The 26,437-nt window shown below is 36.2% G+C and overlaps 1 protein-coding gene across 2 annotated transcripts in view; it reads right to left on the bottom strand.

Annotated features, from left to right (window-relative positions):
- The window catches only part of RAB4A (RAB4A, member RAS oncogene family), a 59,129-nt gene that overhangs the window by 14,242 nt on the left and 18,450 nt on the right, over positions 1-26,437 (bottom strand). Inside the window, exons 2-6 of one of the 2 annotated variants that reach the window (XM_077149403.1) lie at positions 19,545-19,625; positions 17,235-17,349; positions 15,420-15,482; positions 13,688-13,842; positions 11,939-12,034 (exon numbers count right to left, since the gene is read on the bottom strand). In XM_077149403.1, coding sequence (XP_077005518.1) covers positions 11,939-12,034; positions 13,688-13,842; positions 15,420-15,482; positions 17,235-17,349; positions 19,545-19,625 — 510 coding nt within the window. Of the gene's footprint in view, positions 1-11,938; positions 12,035-13,687; positions 13,843-15,419; positions 15,483-17,234; positions 17,350-19,544; positions 19,626-26,437 lie in introns of those variants that run through there. The other variant, XM_077149404.1, reaches the window with a different exon arrangement.

The raw sequence follows: 26,437 nt of genomic DNA, 5'->3' as shown, positions 1-26,437 counted from the left end.
GTAATTCTTAATATCACATAGATGCATATTCATCATGTCTTAGTACATTTGCATCGATTTAGAAAAAGAAATACAAAGACAACAGAAAAAGAAATAAAACGATAATAGAGAGAAAAAAAAACTATACCTCAGATGCAGCTTCAGTGTTTTAACATAATTACACTACAATTAGGTAGTATTGTGCTGTCCATTTCTGAGTTTTTGTATACAGTCTTGTTGCACAGTCTGTATCCCTTCAGCTCCAATTACCCATTATCTTACCCTATTTCTATCTCCTGATGGTCTCTGTTACCAATGACATATTCCAAGTTTATTCTCTAATGTCGGTTCACATCAGTGGGACCATACAGTATTTGTCCTTTACTTTTTGGCTAGTCTCACTCAGCATAATGTTCTCTAGGTCCATCCATGTTATTACATGCTTCATAAGTTTATTCTGTCTTAAAGCTGCATAATATTCCATTGTATGTATATACCACAGTTTGTTTAGCCACTTGTCTGTTGATGGACATTTTGGCTGTTTCCATCTCTTTGCTATTGTAAATAATGCTGCTATAAACATTGGTGTGCAAATGTCCGTTTGTGTCTTTGCCCTTAAGTCCTCTGAGTAGATACCTAGCAATGGTATTGCTGGGTCGTATGGCAATTCTATATTCAGCTTTTTGAGGAACCGCCAAACTGCCTTCCACAGTGGTTGCACCATTTGACATTCCCACCAACAGTGGATAAGTGTGCCTCTTTCTCCGCATCCTCTCCAGCACTTGTCATTTTCTGTTTTGTTGATAATGGCCATTCTGGTGGGTGTGAGATGATATCTCATTGTGGTTTTGATTTGCATTTCTCTAATGGCCAGGGACATTGAGCATCTCTTCATGTGCCTTTTGGCCATTTGTATTTCCTCTTCTGAGAGGTGTCTGTTCAAGTCTTTTTCCCATTTTGTAATTGGATTGGCTGTCTTTTTGTTGTTGTGTTGAACAATCTCTTTATAAATTCTGGATACTAGACCTTTATCTGATATGTCATTTCCAAATATTGTCTCCCATTGTGTAGGTTGTCTTTCTACTTTCTTGATGAAGTTCTTTGATGCACAAAAGTGTTTAAATTTGAGGAGCTCCCATTTCTTTCTTTCTTTCTTCAGTGCTCTTGCTTTAGGTTTAAGGTCCATAAAACCGCCTCCAATTGTAAGATTCATAAGATATCTCCCTACATTTTCCTCTAACTGTTTTATGGTCTTAGACCTAATGTTTAGATCTTTGATCCATTTTGAGTTAACTTTTGTATAGGGTGTGAGATACGAGTCCTCTTTCATTCTTTTGCATATGGATATCCAGTTCTCTAGGCACCATTTATTGAAGACACTGTTCTGTCCCAGGTAAGTTGGCTTAACTGCCTTATCAAAGATCAAATGTCCATAGATGAGAGGGTCTATATCTGAGCATTCTATTCGATTCCATTGGTCGATATATGTATCTTTATGCCAGTACCATGCTGTTTTGATCACTGTGGCTTCATAATATGCCTTAAAGTCAGGCAGCGTGAGACCTCCAGCTTGGTTTTTTTCCTGAAGATACTTTTAGCAATTCGGGGCACCCTGCCCTTCCAGATAAATTTGCCTATTGGTTTTTCTATTTCTGAAAAATAAGTTGTTGGGATTTTGATTGGTATTGCATTGAATCTGTAAATCAATTTAGGTAGGATTGACATCTTAATTATATTTAGTCTTCCAATCCATGAACATGGTATGCACTTCCATCTATTTAAGTCTTCTGTGATTTCTTTTAACAGTTTTTTGTAGTTTTCTTTGTATAGGTCTTTTGTCTCTTTAGTTAAATTTATTCCTAACTATTTTATTCTTTTAGTTGCAATTGTAAATGGAAGTCGTTTCTTGATTTCCCCCTCAGCTTGTTCACTGCTAGTGTATAGAAACAGTACAGATTTTTGAATGTTGATCTTGTAGCCTGCTACTTTGCTGTACTTATTTATTAGCTCTAGTAGTTTTGCTGTGGATTTTTCAGGGTTTTCGATGTATAGTATCATATCATCTGCAAACAGTGATAGTTTTACTTCTTCTTTTCCAATTTTGATGCCTTGTATTTCTTTTTCTATTCTAATTGCTCTGGCTAGAACCTCCAACACGATGTTGAATAACAGTGGTGATAATGGACATCCTTGTCTTGTTCCTGATCTTAGGGCGAAAGTTTTCAATTTTTCCCCATTGAGGATGATATTAGCTGTGGGTTTTTCATATATTCCCTCTATCATTTTAAGGAGGTTCCCCTGTATTCCTATCCTTTGAAGTGTTTTCAACAGGAAAGGATGTTGAATCTTGTCAAATGCCTTCTCTGCATCAATTGAGATGATCATGTGATTTTTCTGCTTTGATTTGTTGATATGGTGCATTACGTTAATTGATTTTCTTATGTTGAACCATCCTTGCATACCTGGGATGAATCCTACTTGGTCATGATGTATAATTCTTTTAATGTGTTGCTGGATTTGATTTGCTAGAATTTTGTTGAGGATTTTTGCATCTATATTCATTAGAGAGATTGGTCTGTAGTTTTCTTTTTTTGTAATATCTTTGCCTGGTTTTGGTATGAGGGTGATGTTGGCTTCATAGAATGAATTAGGTAGCTTTCCCTCCACTTCAATTTTTTTGAAGAGTTTGAGCAGGGTTGGTACTAATTCTTTCTGGAATGTTTGGTAGAGTTCACATGTGACGCTGTCTGGTCCTGGACTTTTCTCTTTGGGAAGCTTTTGAATGACTGATTCAATTTCTTTACTTGTGATTGGTTTGTTGAGCTCATCTATTTCTTCTTGAGTCAAAGTTGGTTGTTCATGCCTTTCCAGGAACTTGTCCATTTCATCTACATTGTTGTATTTATTAGCATAAAGTTGTTCATAGTATCCTGTTATTACCTCCTTTATTTCTGTGAGGTCAGTGGTTATGTCTCCTCTTCCATTTCTGATCTTATTTATTTGTGTCCTCTCTCTTCTTCTTTTTGTCAATCTTGCTAAGGGCCCATCAATCTTATTGATTTTCTCATAGAACCAACTTCTGGTCTTATTGATTTTCTCTATTGTTTTCATGTTCTCAATTTCATTTATTTCTGCTCTAATCTTTGTTATTTCTTTCCTTTTGCTTGCTTTGGGGTTAGTTTGCTGTTCTTTCTCCAGTTCTTCCAAGTGGACAGTTAATTCCCGAATTTCTGCCCTTTCTTCTTTTTTGATATAGGCATTTAGGGCAATAAATTTCCCTCTTAGCACTGCCTTTGCTGCGTCCCATAGGTTTTGATATGTTGTGTTTTCATTTTCTTTCGCCTCGAGATATTTACTAATTTCTCTTGCAATTTCTTACTTGACCCACTCGTTGTTTAAGAGTGTGTTGTTGAGCCTCCACGTATTTGTGAGTTTTTTGGCACTCTGCCTATTGTTGATTTCCAACTTCATTCCTTTATGATCTGAGAAAGTGTTGTGTATGATTTCAATCTTTTTAAATTTGTTGAGACTTGCTTTGTGACCCAGCATATGGTCTATCTTTGAGAATGATCCATGAGCACTTGAGAAAAAGGTGTATCCTGCTGTTGTGGGGTGTAATGTCCTATAAATGTCTGTTAAGTCTAGCTCATTTATTGTAATATCAAATTCTCTGTTTCTTTATTGATCCTCTGTCTAGATGTTCTGTCCATTGACGAGAGTGGTGAATTGAAGTCTCCAACTATTATGGTAGATGTGTCTATTTCCCTTTTCAGTATTTGTAGTGTATGCCTCACGTATTTTGGGGCATTCTGATTCGGTGTGTAAATACTTATGATTGTTATGTTTTCTTGTTTAATTGTTCCTTTTATTAGTAGATAGTATCCTTCTTCGTCTCTTTTAACTGTTTTACATTTGAAGTCTAATTTGTTGGATATTAGTATAGCTACTCCTGCTCTTTTCTGGTTGTTATTTGCATGAAATATCTTTTCCCAACCTTTCACTTTCAACCTATGTTTATCTTTGGGTCTAAGATGTGTTTCCTGTAGACAGCATATGGAAGGATCCTGTTTTTTAATCCATTCTGCCAGTCTATGTCTTTTGATTGGGGAATTCAGTCCATTAACATTTAGTGTTATTACTGTTTGGATAATATTTTCCTCTACCATTTTGCCTTTTGTATTATATATATCATATCTGACTTTCCTTCTTTCCACACTCTTCTCCATACCTCTCTCTTCTGTCTTTTCGTATCTGACTCTAGTGCTCCCTTTAGTATTTCTTGCAGAGCTGGTCGCTTGTTCACAAATTCTCTCAGTGACTTTTTGTCTGAAAATGTTTTAATTTCTCCCTCATTTTTGAAGGACTATTTTGCTGGATATAGAAGTCTTAGTTGGCAGTTTTTCTCTTTTAGTAATTTAAATATATCATTCCACTGTCTTCTTACCTCCATGGTTTCTGCTGAGAAATCTACACATAGTCTTATTGGGTTTCTCTTGTATGTGATGGATTGTTTTTCTCTTGCTGCTTTCAAGATCCTCTCTTTCTCTTTGACCTCTGACATTCTAACCAGTAAGTGTCTTGGAGAATGCCTATTTGGATCTATTCTCTTTGGGGTGCGCTGCACTTCTTGGATCTGTAATTTTAGGTCTTTCATAAGAATTGGGAAATTTTCAGTGATAATTTCTTCCATTAGTTTTTCTCTTCCTTTTCCCTTCTCTTCCCCTTCTGGGACACCCACAACATGTATATTTGTGCGCTTCATATTATCATTCAATTCCCTGAGCCCCTGCTCAAATTTTTCCATTCTTTTCCCTATAGTTTCTGTTTCTTTTTGGATTTCAGATGTTCCATACTCCAGTTCACTAATTCTAACCTCTGTCTCTTGAAATCTACCATTGTAGGTTTCCATTGTTTTTTTCATCTCTTCTACTGTATCTTTCATTCCTGTAAGTTCTGTGATTTGTTTTTTCAGACTTTCCATTTCTTCTTTTTGTTCATTCCTTGCCTTCTCAATTTATTGATTTCGCTTTTGAAGAGGTTTTCCATTTCTGTTCGTATATTCAGAATTAGTTGTCTCAGCTCCTGTATCTCATTTGAACTACTGGTTTGTTCCTTTGACTGGGCCATATCTTCAATTTTCCTGGTGTGATTTGTTATTTTTTGCTGGCGTCTGGACATTTAATCAGATTTCTCTGAGTGTGAGACCCAGCAGGTTGAAAGATTTTCCTGAAGTCTCTGAGCTCTGTTTTTTTTTATCCTGCCCAGTATGTGGTGCTTGTTTGTCTGCGGGTCCCACCAGCAAAAGATGTTGTGGCTCCTTTATTAATGCCACTATTGGTGTTTGGTTGGACCCAGTCCCTGCCAATGTTGGAAACTCCCTCCTCTCCCTCCGGGCAGCCGCCTGTGGGGGAGGGGCACCCATCGCCAGCCACCGCGGCCCAGGGAACTCGCTGATCCGAGACTCGCCACCGGACCGGGAAACCGCCCGCGGGGGAGGGGCGCCGGCCGCCGCGGCTTGGTGAGCCCGCTGATCCAAGATTCACAGCCGGTCCGGGAAGCCGCCCGCGAAAGAGGGGCGCCGGCCGCCGCGGCTTGGGAAACTAGCCTCTCCAAGACTCTCAGCCGGTCGGGGAAGGAGAGAGGGAGGGGCGCCGGCCGCCAACCGCCGCGGCCCGGGGAAGCGCGTGCCGCTCGGGGAGTTCACCGCAGCGGGGTCTCGCAGACGGTCCAGCCAGTCCAGACTGGGGTACGCTGTGTGTCTGGTCCCTGCTGTGGCCCTGGGAGCTGTTCTAATTTTCCTTTCTTGAAGTATCTTTATCTGGTTTTGGTATTAGGGTTATGTTGGCTTCATAGAATGAGTTAGGTTTCCCTCCTTTTAATCTTTTTGGAAGAGCTTGAGCAGGGTCGGTATCAATTCTTCTTGGAATATTTGGTAGATCACACCTGTGAAACCATCTGGTCCTGGACTTTTCTTTGTTGGAAGGTATTCTAGTTTGCTAGCTGCCAGAATGCAATATACCAGCAACAGAATGGCTTTTAAAAAGGGGAATTTAATAAGTTGCTAGTTTATAGTTCTAAGGCCGAGAAAATGTCCCAGTTAAAGCAAGTCTATAGAAATGTCCAATCTAAGGCATTCAGGGAAAGATACTTAGGTTCAAGAAGGCTGATGAAGTTCAAGGTTTCTCTCTCAAGTGAGAAGACACATGGCAAACATAGTCGCAGTTTCTCATCTGGAAAGGCACATGGTGAACACGGCCAGGGTTCCTCTCTCATCTGGAAAGGCACATGGTGAACACAGTCAGGGTTCCTCTCTCATCTGGAAGGGCACATGGTGAACATGGCATCATCTGCTAGCTTGTTCTCCTGGCTTCCTGTTTCATGAAGCTTCCTGGGAAGCGTTTTCTTTCCTCTTCTCCAAAGTGCTGGCTGATGGACTCTCTGCTTCATGGTGCTGCAGCATTCTCTGCTCTCTCCAAATCTCTTTCATTCTCCAAAATGTTTCCTCTTTTATAGGACTCCAGAAACTTATGGAGACCCACCCAAATGGGTGGAGACATGCTGTCACCTAATCCAGCTTAACAACCACTCTTGATTAAATCACATTTCCAGGGAGATGATCTGATTACAGTTTCAAACATACAGTATTGAATAGGGATTATTCTGCCTTTACAAAATGGGATTTAGATTAAAACATGGCTTTTGTAGGGGACATACATCCTTTCAAACCCGCACCAGAGGTTTTTGATGACTCTTTCAATCTCTTTTATTTGTGATCGATTTGTTGAGATCTGCTCTTTTTCCTGGAGTCAGTGTGAGTTGTTTGTATTTCTAAAAATTGTCCATTTCATCTAAGTTGTCTATTCTGTTAGCATACAGGTATTCACAGTATCCTCTTCTAATTTCTTTTATTTCTGTGGGGTCAGTAGTAATGACCCCCCTCTCATTTCCAATTTTATTTGTATCTTCTCACTTTCTTTTCTTTGTCAGTCTAGCTAAGGGCTTGTCAATTTTGTTGATTTTCTCAACGTAACAACTTTTGGGTTTTTTGTTTCTCTCTACTTTTTTTTTTTTTTGTTCTCAATTCCATTCATTTCTTCCCTAATCTTTGTTATTTATTTCTTTCTGCTTGCTCTGGGATTCATTTGCTGTTCTTTTTCTAGTTCCGCCAGCTGTGTAGTTAGGTCTTTGATTTTAGCTCTTTCTTCTTTTTAATGCCAATATTTAGGGCTATAAACTTCCTTCTCAACACTGCCTTTGCTGCATCCTATAAGCTTTTTTTTTAAGTTTTTAAAAAATTTATTAATTAAAAAAATAAAGAAACAAAATAAAGCAACGTACATAATCAGTAATTCACAATATCATCACTTAGTTGCATATTCATCATTTCTAAGAACATTTGTATCGATTTAGAAAAAGAAATAAAAAGATAACAGAAAAAGAAATAAAACGATAACAGAGAAAAAAAAGTTATACATACCATACCCCTTACCCCTCACTGTCACTGATCACTAGCATTTAAACTAAATTTATTTTAGCATTTGCTCCCCCTATTATTTATTTTTATTCCATACGTTCTACTCCTTTGTTGACAAGGTAGATAAAAGGAGCATCAGACACAAGGTTTTCACAATCACACAGTCACATTGTGAAAGCTGTATCATTATTCAATCATCCTCAAGAAACATGGCTACTGGAACACAGCTCTACATTTTCAGGTAGTTCCCTCCAGCCTCTCCATAACATCTTGAATAACAAGATGATATCTACTTGATGCATAAGAGTAACCTCCAGGATAACTTCTTGACTCTGTTTGGAATCTCTCAGCCATTGATACTTTGTCTCATTTCCCTCTTCCCCCTTTTGGTCGAGAAAGTTTTCTCAATCCCTTGTGCATCCTATAAGTTTTGATATGGTGTGTTCTCATTTTCATTTGTCTCGAGATATTTATGATTTCTCTTGCAATTTCTTCTTTGACCTGTTGACTGTTTAGGAGTGTCGCTTAACCTCCTTAAATGTGTGCATTTTCTAGTTCTCTGCCTGTTGTTGACTTCCAGCTTAATTCCATTATGATCTGAGAAAATGGTTTGGATAATTTCAATCTTTTAAAATTTATTAAGACCTGTTGTGTTACCTAACATGTGGTCTGTCCTGGAGAATGATGCAAGAGCACTTGAGAGGAATGTATAGCCTGCTGTCTTGGGGCGCACTGTTCTGTATATGTCTGTTAGGTCAAGTTCATTTATCAAATTATCCAAGTTCTCTATTTCCTTAATGATTCTCTGTTTAAATGTTCTATCTATTGTTATGAGTGGTATATTGAAGTCTTTAACTATTATTGTAGATATGTTAATTTCTCCATTCAATTTTGCTAGTGTTGGCCTCATATATTTTGGGACACCCTAGTTAGATGCCTATATATTTTTGTGTTTATGATTATTTCTTCTTGGTGGATTGCCTCTTTTATTAATATAAAATACCCTTCTTTGTCTCTTATAACAGCTTTGCATTTAAAGTCTATTTTATCCAATATTAGTATGGCTACCCCAGCTTTTAAAATTTTTTTTTTGGATACTGTTTGTGTGGAATATTGTTTTCCAGCCTTTCACTTTCAAACTTTTGTATCTCTGGGTCTGAGGTGAGTATCTTGTAGACAGCACATGGATGGCACTTATTTTTTTTATCTATTCTGTCAGTTTGTGTGTTTTGACTAGGGAGATTAATCCATTAACATTCAATTTTATTACTGCAAAGTCAATATTTACTTCAACCATTTTATTCTTTGATTTTTATATATTATATCTTATTTTTGTTTCTTTTTTTACTCCTTAAGTTACTCTTACTGATAATCTTCCTTTCTATACTCTCTCCAGGCTTCTCCCTCCTATCCTTTTCTTTCAGCCTGCAGACTCCCTTTAGACTTTCTTGTAGGTCTCTTGTTACTGAACTCTTTCAGCTTCTGCTTATCTTTGAATATCTTAAACTCTCCCTCATTTTTGAAGGACAGTTTTGCCAGACAGATAATTCTTGGCTGGCAATTCTTCTCTTTCAGTATCATACCACTGCCCTCTTATCTCCATGGTTTCTGATGAGAAATTGATGAGTATTCTTACTGGGCATCCCTTGTATATATAATGAATTGTTTTCTCTTGCTGCTTTCAGAATTTTCTCTGTATTTCTAAGGCCTTTGATATTCTGATTAGTATGCATCATGGAGCAGGCCTATTTGGATTTATTTGCTTGGCATACACTGTGCATCTTGAAGCTGCATATCAATTTCTTTCATAAGAGTTGGGAAGCTCTTACCCATTATTTCCTCAAATATTCCTTCTGCCCCTTTTCTGTTCTCTTCTTCTGGGACACCTATAGAGTGAATGTTAGCTCACTTTATATTGTCAATCAGTTCCTAAAGACCCTGCTTAATTTTTTCCATTTTTTTATCTGTTTTTCTTGCCTATTTGAATTTGGATGCTCTGTTTTCTAGCTTGCTGATTCTTTCTTCTGCCTGTTCAAATCTGCTGTTAAGTGCTTGGATTTTCAATTTCATCTACTGTGTCTTTCATCCCCATGTTTTTATTTTTTGAATGCTTTCTTTATGCTCATCCAGTGTCTTCTTAATATCCTTTATTGCTTTAGCCACCTTGCTGAATTTGTTGAGAAGAATTGTTTGAACATTTTTTATTAGTTGTTCCAGATTCTGGATTTCCTCCAACTTTACTCCTTTGACTTTTCCATTTCTTTCTGTTTCTTAGTTTGGTTTATTTTTTGCTGAAGTCAGGGTATCTTGGTGAGTTTACCTTGAAGGTCAGATTCTCTCTCGTCAAAGCTTTTGTTGTTGATTTGGTTTGTGTTAATGCTCTTCTTTGACACTGGGGGTCTGTCAGTATTATACAACCAAGGAAGACCAGAGACCCAAGAAGAGGTTGCACACCAGTTCCCCAGGGAGAAGGTTGGGTAAAGATGCCTAAAAGCCTTTAATTCCACTCCACAAGGGTGCACCTTTCTGGTCTGCCCAGTATATGGCCCTCTTCGCCCAACAACTTCTACACATCTTCCTGGAAGTACACTTTCCTTGCCTACTAGTAGATGGCACTCTTCAGCAATCTATTCCCCCTCAGCCCTGGGAATGCCAGCTGTTTTTAGCTCTGGATACCAAACACTGGCTTATCCTTGCGGGGCAGCTGAAACCCCCAGTGGTCCTGGTAGTCTAAATTTATCAGCTAAAAGCTGGTACAGTGCTAGATCATGTTCCACCCTGTTTTCAGGAGAGTAGGCTTCTACCCTTTCAGTCTGGAGCTGCCCACCCTCCAGAGACTGGAGAACCAGACACTTTCTGTCCCAAGAGTGGGGGAAGAGTGACACTGTAGCTTCTCTGTCTCTTGGTCCCGTAGTTTCCTGGGTGGTGTAGAACTCTCCTCCTGATTTCCCAAATCCCAGATCTATTGTTGTAGGCCATTTCTGCCTGACCCCTAGTTGTTTTTCTGGGAGAGAAGCGAACCAAGACTCACTCTAGTCAGCCATCTTGGAACTCTCTAAATATTTCTTAGATTCATCTAAATCTCTTCATCTCTACTTCTACACCTTGCTAACCTCAGCCATCTTTTACTCAAAAAACATTTTAATTGGTATCGTGGCCTCCAGTGCCCTTTTCCCTTCAATCTGTCCTCAAATAGCCACCTACATTACTGATTTATCTTAAATCACAAGCTGACACATCACTCACTTGGTTAATATCCTTTAATAGCGTCCCACCCCTTACATCAGTGGATGTACTACTGAACATTAGAATCACATGGGAGAGCTTTTAAAAAGCCTAAGCTGTATTGCAGACTAATTAATTCAGAATCTTTGAAAATGGGTCCTTGGATTTGTATTTTTTAACACATCCCAGGTGACTCAAATGACAGCCAGCATTGAGAATCAGTAACCTACAAGGTAAAAGTTCCTGCTCCTTGATGAGGAATACTGAATTGGCAACCTTCTCTTTCTATTCCTTGCCTGTTCTAGCACCTTCAAACTTTCTATTATTCTCTCCCAATTTCAACTCACACAGTCTCCTCTGCTAGAATGTCCTTCTTCTCACTCCCTTGACCAGCATACTTTTCCTTATATTTTAAAAGATTAAATTTAGTCCATATCTGTCCTGGAAGCTCTCCCTGACGTCACCTCCACTCCCTGGCTGTGGCAGACTCCCTTTCTTCATGTTACTGCAATTGCCACACTGGCCATACCATATTACTATTTTTTTATTCTATTATGCAAGGACTGTGATTTATTCAGCTTTGTATCCTAGCACCTGACAAATACTAGGCACACAGATATTAGAATGAATTAATTCAAAGGTGAATCCCTACATATAAATTTGGTTAATATTTAAATAAAAATCTATTTAATAGTATTTTGTCAGCATGCTAAATCAGGAGTTATTTTCAATTTGTTTTTACTGAAGCAACAAATACAACAATAATAAGACATTACAATTCAAGTGCACTCAGCTTCAGAACTAAAAATCATACTTGATTGCATAGCTCCATAATGGCCCAATCTGCAACTATCAATGTTACATAATTTATCCCTAACTCCTTTAAGATTTTGATCTCCAGGAGAACTTCTTTAACAGAATTACTAATGTCACTGAAAGAGTAGACAAACACATGTATTTTCTTCCTTTAAAAGGCTGTGGTTCTAAAAAACAAACACTATCTGAAACAGAATACCCATTCACAGTTCAACCAGTTTATTCATTATCTTTCATTACTGGGGCTGTAGAAACCATCATGATAAGAGGGCAAGTTTTTTTTTCAGTTACATGAATATGACCATTAAATAAGAAATGGCAATTTTATGATAGCAAAAGCAGAGAGAATATTTTTGACCAAATCAGTCCTGAATATATTAAAAAGTAATTTTTGAGCTTGAGAGTAAAGTATGCAGAAAAATTTATTAACAGAAAGCCTTTTACCTGATTCAATTTTGTTAAGTATTTTTCTTGCACACTGTACAAAGGCCTCTTCTACATTCTCTCCTGTTAATGCACTGGTTTCCAAAAACATCAGCTCTAAAATTGATATCAGACAAAATACAAAGCCATATTTAGAAGACAATCATAACTTTTAATTATTAAAAGCCTATTTACCATCCTCTTAAAATAGCAGGCAGAATGTAAATTTTGACCTAAAGCTATGTATTTCTGTAAATAAAAAATCAATATATGTTACTATATTTTTAAAAATATTAGAATTCTACCTTTTTTGTGAAAAGTAGCAATCACCGTAAACTAGCACTTATGTCAGGAAGGAAGTAGGCGGGTTAAAATGACAAAGAGGATAATTTCAGATGAAGTTGTAATTTCCTTCTCCAAATGATATTTATATCACCACAAATACAACCTAAGAGTGTATTGTACTTTTGGGGGACTATACTGCAATTTAACTTTCTGAAGGTGTTGTATGAATTAATACTTTATCTCTCTACCAGAACAGTCACTAACCCCAGCAGAAAGGCCTGTTCTACTTGTTATTCTCAGGCTGTTCCTTCTTTACTTCTAAAGATGCATAAGGAATTAAATGACATCTATATTCCTTTTGAGCGTTAATATTCTGTGCTTCTATATTTCTAAATAGTGTCTTTACAAATTCTTGTGATAGCCTATGTTTTTCCTTTCATGTTTATTTTCTTAGAAGAAAACCAGCCAACTGCTAAATATATAACTTGGTGGCTCTGGAATCTAACTGAGTTTGACATTCTAATTCTTGGTTAGTTCTAGTTATTGGTTAGTTTTGTTGACCCAGAAATAAAGTTTGCTGCAAGGCAACAAAGGCATTTGTTTGTGGTCTTAGAACTGCAATCTCAGGAGCGCAGATTCACCCAGTAATTCAAGTAGTGTCCTGTCTTGGCACTTCAGGCAAGGGTTTTTAAAGAAAAAGATTAGGTAAGTTGTTTGTTGGTGGTAGATATTTAGGGTACTCCAATTGTCCTTCAGGTTAGTTTACCGAGTTCTTTATCTTGTGGTCTGTTTATGGTGTCCAGATGTTCGAGGTTTTGAGGAACACTACTACTAGGAGCTTTGAATACTTGACATTTGGTAATCTCCAGAATGGCCATTGTAACTTCAGTTTTAAATCTCTTAGCCATAATAGCTCTATTTCTTTTTACAGTTCTAAAAAATAAAACAATCTAAAATGCTGGAATATTTATCTTGCTGTTATCTATAAGCAACTGCTAATTTTATGTGGCATTTGTTTCAAAGGTACCTATAATCAAATGACTTAAATTTAGTGAAAATAAAATAAAGTAAATAAGCCCAGTATCTCGTCCACTTTCTTTTCTATTTATTACTATTACTTCACCAACTTTGTTTCAAATTACATTAAAAAAAAGAGATGACATCATGTGGTTAGGGTCTTTTAAAATTATTGGTATTATTTCATTTTAACTCAAGACCTCAAATAGTCAAAAATCCTGAACTGAACTGAAAAGTCACTATAGCATGTTAATACATTTGTCTTTATCATTATAGTAACTTTTATAGATGGAATGCAAGTAATTGTAAAGATGCTAAATAAGTCTAAATTTATAGTAGAAATAACGGAAAGTTCCACATTGCCTAAATATAATCTTAATTTTAAAACTAAAGGAGGTATTTTGAATTTAATGTTATTATCTCAAAATCTGCCATTTGAAAAGAAATAAGAGGAGAAAGGTCACTTGCCATTTTCTTGAGCAAATCTGGAGGCTTCTAAGAAAGTCACTTCACGATCTGCATCCAGATCCTTCTTGTTTCCACAGAGAATGATCACAATGTTCTGACTTGCTAGCATTCTGGCATCTGTTAACCAATTAGTAAGTGCATTGTAGGTTTCTCGGCTGCATAATATAAGATTGTGAAAATAATATATGCATTTTATAAAACTAGAAACGTTTTTCTAATCAACCATACTACTTTTAAACATTTCAGGGTAATGCCAACAACACTTTTACAGTAATCTGATAATGCAAATGCAGCAAGTATACACCATACCTCCAGGGTTTGTTTCATTTTTTTGGAAAAAAAGAGACACTAAGTCAGATACTTTGTTGTGTTTTATTTGCACAATAAGAAGGCAAAAAGAAATCAACACAAGTTCTTTTATTTGGTTTTACAAATGTTTACTGAGCTCTCAGTACGTGCAAGGCACAATGTAATGCGCCTAGTACTTGGTTTTATGGAAATTTATTTCAATGATTCTTTACAAAGACTTTATGACATAGACATTATTATTATCCCCCTATTTCTACGAGAAACTCCAGGCCCAAAGAGAGCAATTAAGTTGGCCAAAAGGTGTACAGCAGCCAGTGGTGGAGCCAGGACTTGACTGGATCAATCCAACTCCAGGACTGACCCTGAGACCCTGCTGTTTTCTGCCCTCATATATTTAAGGACAAATTTCCTGTCATGATACACAGTCATAGACTGATCACTTGAAACTTTAGCAAGCTGAGCCTTTTCCTACCTGAGAAAGTGTGATGAGAGTGGAACAGGGAACTGCCAACTTCCATCTGAGTGCCTAGCTCTGAACACAGACTTTAAGAGGGAAGCAAATGCTCTCACTATATAGGTTCCTATTCAGAGAAGGCCTTCAGATTATACCTTTTAGATTAAATATTTCTATGACATAGCTCAACATTGTCTGATGGAATTTCTGCATGGATAGGAATGCTTTATAATTTATGCTGTCCAATATGTTAGGCCACTAGCCACATGTGATTGCTGAGCTCCGGAAATGTGGATAGTGAGACAAAGGAACTGAATTTTCAATTTTATTTAATTTTAATTAATGAAAAAAGGCATATGTGGCTAATAGCTACCTTACTGGACAGTGAGGATTTGTATACTTATTAAATGCCAAGTGATATATATTAACTAATTTAAATCTCACAATAACCTCATGGGGACTATATTATTATTATTCCCATCTTACAGACAAGGAAACTTGTAAGGCCCATACAGGTAGAGTAAACTGGTTTGAGGGGTCACACAGCTAGTAACTGGTGTAACTTAGACTTGAACTCAAACCATCACCTCCAGAGCCTGTGGCGCCCCTAATCTCTATCCAGTCACTTCTAATAATTTACCACACATAAAGCTCCATTTTTTGAACCTTAAAGAAAGTATCAAAGCATCATGTTAAGAACTGTAACAAAAGAGTAAGGACTGCTTTATCTACCTAAACCTTACAAACATATTTCTTTACATGGTAAAGTAGCAGTAGGCGCTGGTTCAAAGACATCTAAGATAAAATGAGGGTTAAGCAGTTTCCTGGGTGCTCAACTATTGTACCCACCCCTGCACACACAAAGCACACATTGTGTGGAGATGTGATGCAAGCTTCTTGAAACCCAAGACTAAATTTCAGGAAGGAGAACACTGGGCAGCAGTGTCCACAATGGTAATTTTGCATTACCTGGTAATGTCATACACAAGAAGAGCTCCTGCTGCACCTCTGTAATAACTTCTCGTCACAGACCTGAAAGAGATACTTGTTTTACTTTCAACCAATCAATATACTTTACCACTGAACATTACCTTTCTATAAAAAGGCACCTATTTTCGCTTTATAGACCATAATTCAAGGACATATATTGCTTTAAAAAGCAATGATTAAAAAAAATCTGAATAGATGTGTGAGAAATTATTCTAAAATCATGTAATAGCAATGATGGAAGATAGGCACGCAAGGCTAAGTATGATAAGCTTTAAAAAATGGATGAAGCTCTTCCCCGGAACTTAAGGTACCTTTGAGAATTTATAATGAGGGACAGGGTGTTTGAAGACAGAAAGGGAGCTATCATAAACTTTAAATGGGCAGTAAGGCACCTAGCAATCCTATTCTGCTTCCTTTGTGAGTTCCATGCTCCACTGAGGTCAACTATTACATATCTTTTCCATCCTTCTGAATCCTCTTCCCTGGGAAAAGAGAAGTCTTTAGATGAAAACACCCTCATCTTCCATCCATCCAATCCACAATCATTACTGCATTGGTACTCATTTCCCTTTGCTTTCTCAGTTACCAAGAAGGAAGCATTGCTTCACCTCTCTCAACTACTCCTAAGTACATCTTCTCCATTCTCACATTTTCAAGCATTTTTTTTCATTTCAGTAATACACTATCCCCCTCTACTGTCAATGCCTCCCTCTGTGATAGATTTTTACCATTAACAAAATCAAATTTGCTGTGGTATTTCCCATTTTAAAAAACAAAAACAAAACAAGCTACATAATCCTTTCATCTACTATTCCATTGTTTGCTCTTCCCCACATCCAAATTTCCCAAGAATTGTCTTTACATGCTGCCTCCATTTCTTCATCTCCAATCTGGCTTCCATCTCCATTACTGCACTAAAGTAGTTTGTCAACGTCTTTCTGAGTTAATGCTATTTCAATTATTTTACAGTCATTTCAGTGGAGATTCTGGGAGGGAAAAGACATAAATGTCTGAATTGACTCTAGAAGAATGTGATTGAAGATGGTTACGATATTTTTGAAGTAAACAATTATTATGCATTTAATATACATCATATATCCAACATTAATCAAAATGCTTGTGTAGAGATGAGCTTTATTTAATTGAATTTTGAAACTAAGAATATCTATTGTTTTAATATTGTGTGTGTGCGCAAAATATACATCTAAGTATTAATCTACTGTCATGCTCTAGTTGTTATAGAATACTAACATGTAATCCCATCCTTGATGTTTTAGGACTCTGTAGTGCGCTGGACTCATCATTCCAAACATAAATTATGGTCTTATTGTAAAAAAGAATGGAGGTGAGAATATTTTATGGAATATAAACCAACCATCAAAATATGCTCTAGTTAATGTAAAACAAATAAAATTAAAAACACAAAATCATCACAAGAAATTTTAAAGAGGCTCTTTTAAAAGTGAAATATAGGAAAAAGTAATTTGCATTATTACTCTGCCCTGATTTTAATCTAAAAGTATAATCTCCCTATTTACTCGCTAGTCCCAAAGAGTAAATTAGCCTCTATATTAGGATGCATTTACTCCATGATTCTAATGTATCTGTAAATCAATGCTGTGTGGAACTACAGTAAAATTTAGCTGTCTTATCAATTAAAGCTTCCAGAGGTGAAGTTTTTGAAATCAGTACGGGGGGTGGAGGCAGGAGGGGGAGTAGAGGTGACCCTGTATTTTGAGAGATTATAATTAATAATATCAAATCCAATTTGCAATTATTTAGAGAAAAAGCTACCTGAATCGTTCTTGTCCTGCTGTATCCCATATCTGTAACTTTACATATTTACCACCAACATTTATTATCTTTGAGCCAAATTCCACTCCTATCGTATGATTTGAATCATCTTTGACTAAAAAAGAAAAACAATAAGATATTCAATTTTAGAACATTAAGGAAACATGCTTACAGATTTAAACAAGCAACGCTAAAATCAAGGATTAAAGTAATGGAAAACATATTAACTTTAGCCATTTATTTCCACAACAGTCAGCTGATAAGGAGTATTTACTGTTGCAAAGAGAAAATACGTGGTCTCTATTCTGAAAAAGACAATAAAGCCTCTTTTCAAAATCCCCAAACAAACAGAATTTTAAAGTCCAGGCTTCAAGATGTCCAAGCCATATCAAAACCATATCAACTAACCATTTTCAGGTACTCACAAATGGTGATTGTATAAAATACTAATGTACCAATCTGAAAAGACTTAAATGCCCAACGACAGATCTGCAAGTCAGTCAACAATGAGGTAATGAAATTATTTATTTGAATGGACAAATATTCTAGAGAATAAAAGTAAGAGAAAGGAAAAGCTGGGTAGACCACAAAAGAAATTTGATACCAAAGATGAAGGGAAAAGGAGGAAAAAATAGGGCCCAAAAGAAAAACAAATACCCCAAATAAAAATCGGTATGCATATTACAGCTGTTGAATTTCATGAATTTTAGTGCTGTATGCTAATGATTTGGAATGAATTTGCTGGAGATATCAATACTATCTGTTTGAATGGGCAAAGAGACAGGTTCATTGAAAATCAAAAAAGTAGTCTGATTAGCCCAACTGGAATAAGTGATCTGTAAAAGAAAATTTCTGTGGTGATGAAAGGATATGATAAAATCAGATATCATAGTCATAACATTTATTTATTTAATTTATAAACTGTAGGACAAAATTTTATTGTATAAAAAAATCAGGGAAGCCATTTGACAATTGTTTTCATTGTTTTCTGGAGATGTGAAAGAGATAAAGGTTAATACCGACTATGCCAATCTGTTTCATGCCTAGACAGTAGAGAACCAGTATGTACATCTCACTAGAATTAAAGTACCAGGCAATGCAGAAAAAAAAGTCTTCAAAGGGAGATAAATAAAGGTCAAGAAATCCTGATTATGACACTAAAGACTAATCAAAACAAGCATGCCAGTCTCTTATCATGAGAAATTAGGGGAAGGACTGTTAAAGGGAGTTTTTCATCAAGGAGAGAATGACTGAGAGAGTTGCACAACTGACCCAGCAGCCTTTGGGTATTATGTTCTAAGATGTACAATGCAAAGTCTTGGCAACTTGTAATGAAATTTGGACTGCCTAATACATGAATTCTTATCAAATTCAGTAAGAACTGGTTCTATCACTAACCTATGCTGGGTCTGTCACTAAACAGAGGCTCCAACAAGCTCTTGATTCATGAAAATGCAAGTAGCAGAATAAATGTTTAGCATTTTATTTTTCTTCAAAGGTCTTCCCCAAGATACCTTATACTGTCTCTTTTTTCCTTTCACCCACCATGTAAGGCATGTTATGCATACTTGCTTAAGAAGCACTTGATTAAATCTAATTAATTCTGCTTTCGAGCCTTCCTTCAACTACCACTTAAGAGACAGAGATCAACAATTCTTTTCATTACTACAAAAGCACCGTATAATTTAAACCTTTCGAACCTTCAGACTTTTACAATCTTCCAAGGTCTCGCTATCTGTTACAAAACTGTTCAAGTGAATGACTAAGGACGGGCTCTGTCATCAAAAGTCCAAGTTTTTAAATCTCCTGATTACCAGGTGACTATCTAAGAGCACACAACCAACTTCTCTAGGTCTCTATTTGTTATCTTAATAGATAACAAACAGAATTGATGGCATTAACTGCTTAAACTATATTAAGTCTACTAGAGAAGCAAATACTATTATTTTATCCAAGATGTACTATTAAGGCTTCTCTGATATCTCCCTGTCAGGAAATACCAGTTGAAGCATCTGTAAAATATATATATGTACTGCTAACTATATATTGAACATTTCAAATAATATATCGAACATTTCAAATATATATTGAACATTTCAAATAAATTTGAAATAGTAACTTAAGAAAAAAAACAACCATATTACTAAAAGTTCAGTCACATGATTTTTTAAATGTTATTAAAAAACACTTTCAAACTATGCCTTTTTTCCCTGAGAAAATATTTTGAAGTTTTGTAATAAACAAATCTGACCAAGAGAATACTCTCAGAGCAAGATATGCATGAAAGATTGACCATTTTATATCACTTACATTTTTTTTCAATAAACTGATGAAGTAAGCAAGATTTGCCAGTTCCTGCATTTCCAATTACCAAGAACTTAAACAAAAAATCTGAAAGATAAAAAGAGACGGTGAAAAATAACTTCAAAACAGGAGCTGTGAATTTATTCTTAGACCAAGATTATAAAATTTAATGAAATCTTACTTGTCATAATTACTAGAAAAAAAAGACAACTGAATATGTTGTGAAATGACAATAAAATGTTGAATTACCTTTCCATATTTAAGTATTTCTGATATTTGGCTTACATGTTAACTCAGTGATTTTTCAAACCGTGCTCTTGGGACAATTTCCCTTGAAGCTGAAAACTTGAAAACTCCTCTTCTAATGAATAAAACTTGTCCATTTGCTAGCTACCACTCGAAGAAATATGCATACACAAACAGCCTAGAAATTTCAAGTGTTTTTGTATAAAAGAAAAAAACAAATATTTTTATAGTTATAGGCTTTTAGAAATCTACTCCATTCTTCTTTTTAAATATAGGTCTGTTTCCTCTACACTTGCAGATTTTTTCTGCTCTTGTTTTTATTTCTTCCATTTATGACTTGTGGGAAATATTAACTGCTTAAGCTAAATTTGGATCAGTATTTCAAGTGTGAAATTCATTATTTCTTCTTTACATACATTTAACTTAGATATTATTTTTCATAAAATGGAAATAAAGGATTTCCACAATGGAATTTGTTCATTAACATAATGTAGCCTCAGCAGCCCCAACTATCAACCACTCTTTCCTCCTTTTATTCCTAATGCTTTGTTTTCATTCCCTCACTTTGATCCTGACCCCACTACCTGCTAACTCCCATGCTTCCTAATTTATTTTGTAATCCCCAAAGACCTGCTTTACATATTTCCACTGATCAATTACCTGGTTCCTTCATTTGCACCTTGGAAAGCACTACCTGAACACTCCTTTCTAGATGAAGTACTGCTAGCCCGGTGTAACTCACCTCTCCCTAAGTAGTCTATTTCTTTGCAGATGCTTGGTCTTGCCCTATTACCTGTTCCTTAAGAATTAATTCATTATCACTAAAAGATTAAGCCTATTCAATTTTCATATGGTTATTGGGCAATTTAACTTTTAGAACAGTGCTATTGGAATTAAGTCAACATTTTAAAACACCAACAGTTTTATACTTTTGGCTTCTTAAAAAGTATCACCTGCATAATTTTGCATGCCAAGCTTGATCATTAGCACCAGGTTGAAAAGGGAATATTGGAACTTCTCACTCCTACTCAATATTCTCTTCTATTAAGAAACAAAGTCCAAAACATTGTATAAGTAGGAAACAGAAGATTAAAGGAAAAAAGGTAAGAAAACTACCAATGTGCAGGCAATAGTAAGCCCTGAGAGAGAAGAGAGACTGTATACACAATTTAAAGATATCAATGTTTCTATACATATAAAAACAATTTCCACAAATCCATGTAATCCAGAACTTGAATGCATATATATATATGTATAAGCATATACTTTGGCTTACTGTTTGTTCCATAATTATTTTCTGCTATGGAAGGTTTAAATGTTCACTATTATGGATTTTGCTGTCCAGATTGCACCATAGCCTCAAGTATCATCTCAATTGGTCAAAGGGTAACATGGCAATTGAACTGTACCTTACTAGACAAAGGACAAGTAAAATGTATAACTTCCACATGTAAAAATATTCAATTCTTCCCACAAACTCTTCACATTCTGAATCTTGTAACTAAGGAGGTAAGTATTCATAGTTGAGCAGAAGATCTTTTTCAAAGTTGTTTGGGTCAAAAACCTAGAAATGCTGGATAAAATATAAAATACTTTAAAAAAATGCATAGCTGAACTTTTAGGGAAGCAGAGGAAATGCCCAGATGCCTGGAACAGAGAGACAAATGAAAAAATCAGCAGAGGAACTTGGTGAGAGGACTGCCAGTCTCAGATAGTGTGAGAGAAGAGGACAAAAGTCTATGCCCATGACAAGTAGAGAACAGAGAGGTAAAGCTGAGTTCTCTTCAGGGCAAAAAATCCACTCGCTAGCTTAGGCAGACAAGGAACCTCTCTTACTCGTCCTGTGTAAGGCTTACTGGCCTTCAGCAGAATGGAAACAATGTTACTCTAAAAATTAATCATGGACTGTTCAAAAAGTTGAAAAAGTGATCAGACATTGAGTAGAGACATGAATGAAGCTGATCTGGATAGGACTAAGGTATATCACAAGAGTGGGTAAAGGATGATATCATCCATGTTTTAAAACTTCAATTTCTGTGTAAGACGAAAATAAGAGATCTTTATTTGGTGCAAAATTTATATTTTGGGTAGTACATTTCCTAATTTAACTTGTATGGTCAATTTAACTGAACACCATAATAAGTACGTGGAATCTTGAATAGGGCGCGGGATCTTGCTGGTTTGTCCAGGTTAGCATGATGCCCGATAAATCTCAGAGAAATCTGGGCAGAGAATAAAAAAGTATTTGCAAAGTCCCCTGAGGGACTGAACTGAAAGGAAGATATACTTAACTTCCCTATTTGGAGAATTCCTGATATTCTTGCAAGCAGTGGGGACAACCAAATCAAAAGGCTGGGTCTTTGATCTTGGAGCTCATCCTATGAAGCTTATTTCTGCAAAAGACAGGCTAAGCCTACTTAAAATTAGGCCTAAGAATCACCCCCAGAGAACCTCTTTTGTTGCTCAGATATGGCCTCTTTCTCTAAACCAATTCTGCAAGCAAACTCACTGCCTTCCCCCCATGTGGGACATGACTCCCAGGGATGTAAATCTCCCTGGCAACATGGGACAGGACTCCTGAGATTTGCCATGACCTGGCATCATGGGATTGAGAAAGCCTTCTTGACCCAAAGGGGACAGAGAGAAATGAGACAAAATAAAGTGTCAGTGGCAGAGAGATTTCAAACAGAGTTGAGAGGTTATCCTGGAGGTTATTCTTACGCGTTATACAGATATCCCCTTTTTAGTTTATGCTTTATTGGACTGGCTGGAGGGAAACACCTGAGCAGTAGCTCTGTGTTTCGATAGCCTTGCTTCTTGAAGGTGACTGTATAATGATATAGCTTTTATGATGTGTCTGTGTAATTGTGAAAACCTTGTGTCTGATGCTCCTTTTAACTAGGGTATGGACAGATGAGTTAAAAATATGGATAAAAAAAATAAATAGTGGGGTGTTCTAGTTTGCTAGCTGCTGGAATGCAACACACCAGAGACAGACTGGCTTTCAATAAAGGGAATTTATTTAGTTAACATATAGTTCTTCAGAGGAAAGGCAGCTAATTTTCAACATAGGTTCTTTCTTATGTGGGAAGGCACAGGACAATCTCTGCTGGCCTTCTCTCCAGGAAACAACTTTCCCTGGGGTGATTCCTTCCTGCATCTCCAAAGGCCTGAGTGCTGAGATGAGGTATGCTGAGCTGCCTGGGCCGTGCTATGCTGAGCTCACTCATTTAAGCACCAGCCAATTAAATTAAACATCATTCATTGCAGCAGGCATGCCTCCTAGCTGACTGCAGATGTAATCAGCAACAGATGAGGTTCACATGCCATTGGCTCATGTCCACAGTAATAGAACTAGACACCGTCACCTAGCCAAGATGACACCTGAACCTAACTACCACAAGGGGGAACAAAGGTTAAAATAAATTGGGTAGATGGCTATAATAGTAGCCAATGAGAGGGAGGGTGAGGGGTATGGTATGTATGAGTTTTTTCTTTTTTCTTTCTTTTTCTGGAGTGTATAAATGTTAAAAAAAAATGATCATGGCAATGAATACAGAACTATGTGAAGATATTGTGAGCCAATGATTGTATATCATGTATGGAATGTTCATGTGTTAAGAATGTGTGTTTGTATGTTGTTTTATTAATAAAAATATTTTTAAAAAATTAATCGTGGGCAGGTACCACGGATGGATTTGGAATTAAACAATGTGGACAATAAAGCACCAAGTCAAGAAATTAACAATAAAAGTGGCTTTGACTCTCACATCTATGGTCAATTGATTTTTGACAATGCTGTCAAGTCTACTCAAAGGGGAAAGAACAGTATCTTTAACAAATGGTGCTGGGAAAACTGGACATCCATATGCAAAAGAATGAAAAGCAAACCTCTACCTCACACAATACACAAAAATTAACTTAAAATGGATACATCCTAAATATAAGAACTAAAACTATAAAACTCTTAAAAGAAAATAGGGCAACATCTTTAGAACCTTGTAATAGGCAATGGTTAAATTTTAGACCAAAAACAGAAGCAACAAAAGAAACATAGATAAATGGCATCAAATTTTAAAACTTTTGTGCATCGAAGGACATACTAAGAAAGTGAAAAGAAAACCTACAAAATTGAAGAAAACATCTGAAAACCATACATCTGATAAAGGTTTAATAGAATATACACAGAACTCACACAACTGAACGATAAAAACACAAACAACCAATTTAAAAACAGGCAAAGGACCTGAACAGTCATTTCTCCAAAGAAGATATACAAATGGCCAAGAAGCACATGGAAAGATGATCAACATCATCAGTAACTCAGGAAATATAAATCAAAACCACAAAGAGATATCATTTCACGCCAACTGAAATGGCTAGTATTTATATACCCCAAAGAACTGAAAGCAGGGATTTGAACAGATATTTATTTGCACACCGATGTTCACAGCAGTATTATTCACAGTGGCCAGAATGTGAAAGCAACCCAGGTGCTCATCAGGAGACGAATGACTAAACAAAATGTGGTACATATACACAATGTAGTATTATTCAGCTGTAAAAAAGGAATGAAGTTCTGGTACATACTACAACATGGATGAAACTTAAAGACATGCTAAGTGAAATAAGCCAGGCACAAAAGGACAAATATTGTACGATATTACTGATACAATGAGCATATGCAAATTCAGAGTCAGGTATTAGAATTCCTGTTACCAAGGACAAGGGTAGGGATAGGGAATTAATACTTAATTGGTATAGAGTTTGTTTGAGGTCATGGAAAAGTTTTGGTAAGGCATGGTGGTGGCATAACATCGTATATGTATTTATCACCACTGAACTGTATACTTGAAAGTGGTTAAAAAGGGAAATTTTAGTTACATTAATGTTAGTTTGCAATAAATAAACAAAACAAAAAAAGGGGATATTTTAGGTTTTATATATATGTTACCAGGAAAAAACCACACATACATAGAACTGTACAACACAAAAAATGAATTCCAATTTAAACTATGGACTATAATTAATAATACAATTATAATAATATTATTTCAGTTATAACAAAGGTACCACACTAATGGAAAATGGTAAAATAGGGAAAACTGTGTGTGTGTGTGGGGGGTGGTTATATGGAAATTCTGCATTTTCAGCATGATTTTTCTGTAAACCTCCAACGGCTCTAATAAAATGAAATAAAATTAAAAAAATGAGAAACAGTCAATATTTCACACATGTCCCTAGCAAAGTATGTTTTTCATCAAATTATCTTTTTGTACCATGATCTCAGGTTCATATTAAAATTTTCTAGATATGGAAAAAAATGGCTCTGGAAAGTGATAATATTGGGAGGTCAGGTAATATTACTGGCAGATCACTCTGGAGAGATTCATCCTCAACCGAAGATACACAATATTCCAAACATAAAGTTCCTCTGAAGATGAGCTCACAACCCTTATGGAAATAATCACCATGAGTGAGTCAGCAATTAACAGACCAGTGTATTAAACCCTCAAGAATTTGATAAAAAGAACATCTGAAAAAGTATCTTCAAGGTTATTAATACTATAAAAAAGAAACTGAATCTTAAGAAAAGAATGAGACGCTATGGAAAATTATGCATGTTTCTAGAAAGTCTAGAGATAAAAACTGCAATTATTAAAGTTAAATACTTAGTGGATGGGTTAAAGAGAAGGGACAAAACTAAGCGGAGAATTAGTGAACTGGAATATGATTGGAGGAAATCACCACAAGAGAATAGAGAGTGTAAGAGTGAGAAAATATGAAAGAGTTAACAGACATGGAGGACTGAATGAAAAGGTCCAGTATAAGACTAACAGGCATTTTGGAATGAAGAAATAGAGAAGGAGTACAGAACCAATATTAAAAGAAATAATGGCTGAAAATTTTATAGAATTAAAATTAATGAATAGTCAGATTTAAAAATAATTACTAGCTCTGAGAAAGATAAATAGATCATTGTGAAACTGTAAAAAAAAAAGATAAAGATTTTAAAGCAATTAGAAAGAAAGGGGGGAAAATTCAGTCTAGTGTAGAATTCTATGTCCAGAAAATATCCTTAAAACTAGGTGGTCTTCTGCTTCCAGGAAGATGAAGAAGTATTTTTTCTTAATCCTCCCACAAGTAAAGTAAAAACTATAGACATTATATAGAAAACAAACTAAGTAGTCTGTGAAAGGTGGAGAGGAGGCAGACTGGCTAGGGAGGCACCTGAGGTAATGAATGACATGGAGGTAAGTTTCCTCAATATTTATTTTGACTCATGTATCCTAAACTTGTAGCTGAGCAAACTGGCAATCAGGAAATATCAATGTTTATAGACAACAAAAGTACCCCTTAAACCGTGCTCTCTCTAGTCAAAGGACCAGGAAAGAGACAGTCTAGCAGGGTTTCTAGCAGGGGGAGAAAAACACAAAAAGTGTTTACACAATACTGCTCTACTCCAGCTAAACACCAAAGAAAAACCTGCAGCCATCAATGCCAGCAAACGTTGAGCGGAAGCCTAGACATCCACCTTTGCAGGACTATAACTAGTCAATTCAACCCCCACAGGGTTAGGTGTCAGAGAAGAACAAGGAGGGAGCTGGGGCTTTTAGCGCTGCTGGCTGGCAATGAGTTACTCCCCATTTCAT

Source organism: Tamandua tetradactyla, chromosome 2 (genome assembly GCF_023851605.1).
Source record: "Tamandua tetradactyla isolate mTamTet1 chromosome 2, mTamTet1.pri, whole genome shotgun sequence".
In the NCBI taxonomy this organism is placed as follows: Eukaryota; Metazoa; Chordata; class Mammalia; order Pilosa; family Myrmecophagidae; genus Tamandua; species Tamandua tetradactyla.
The sequence above is the reverse complement of the archived record's forward strand: the minus strand, read 5'-3'. Positions and strand labels throughout refer to the sequence as shown.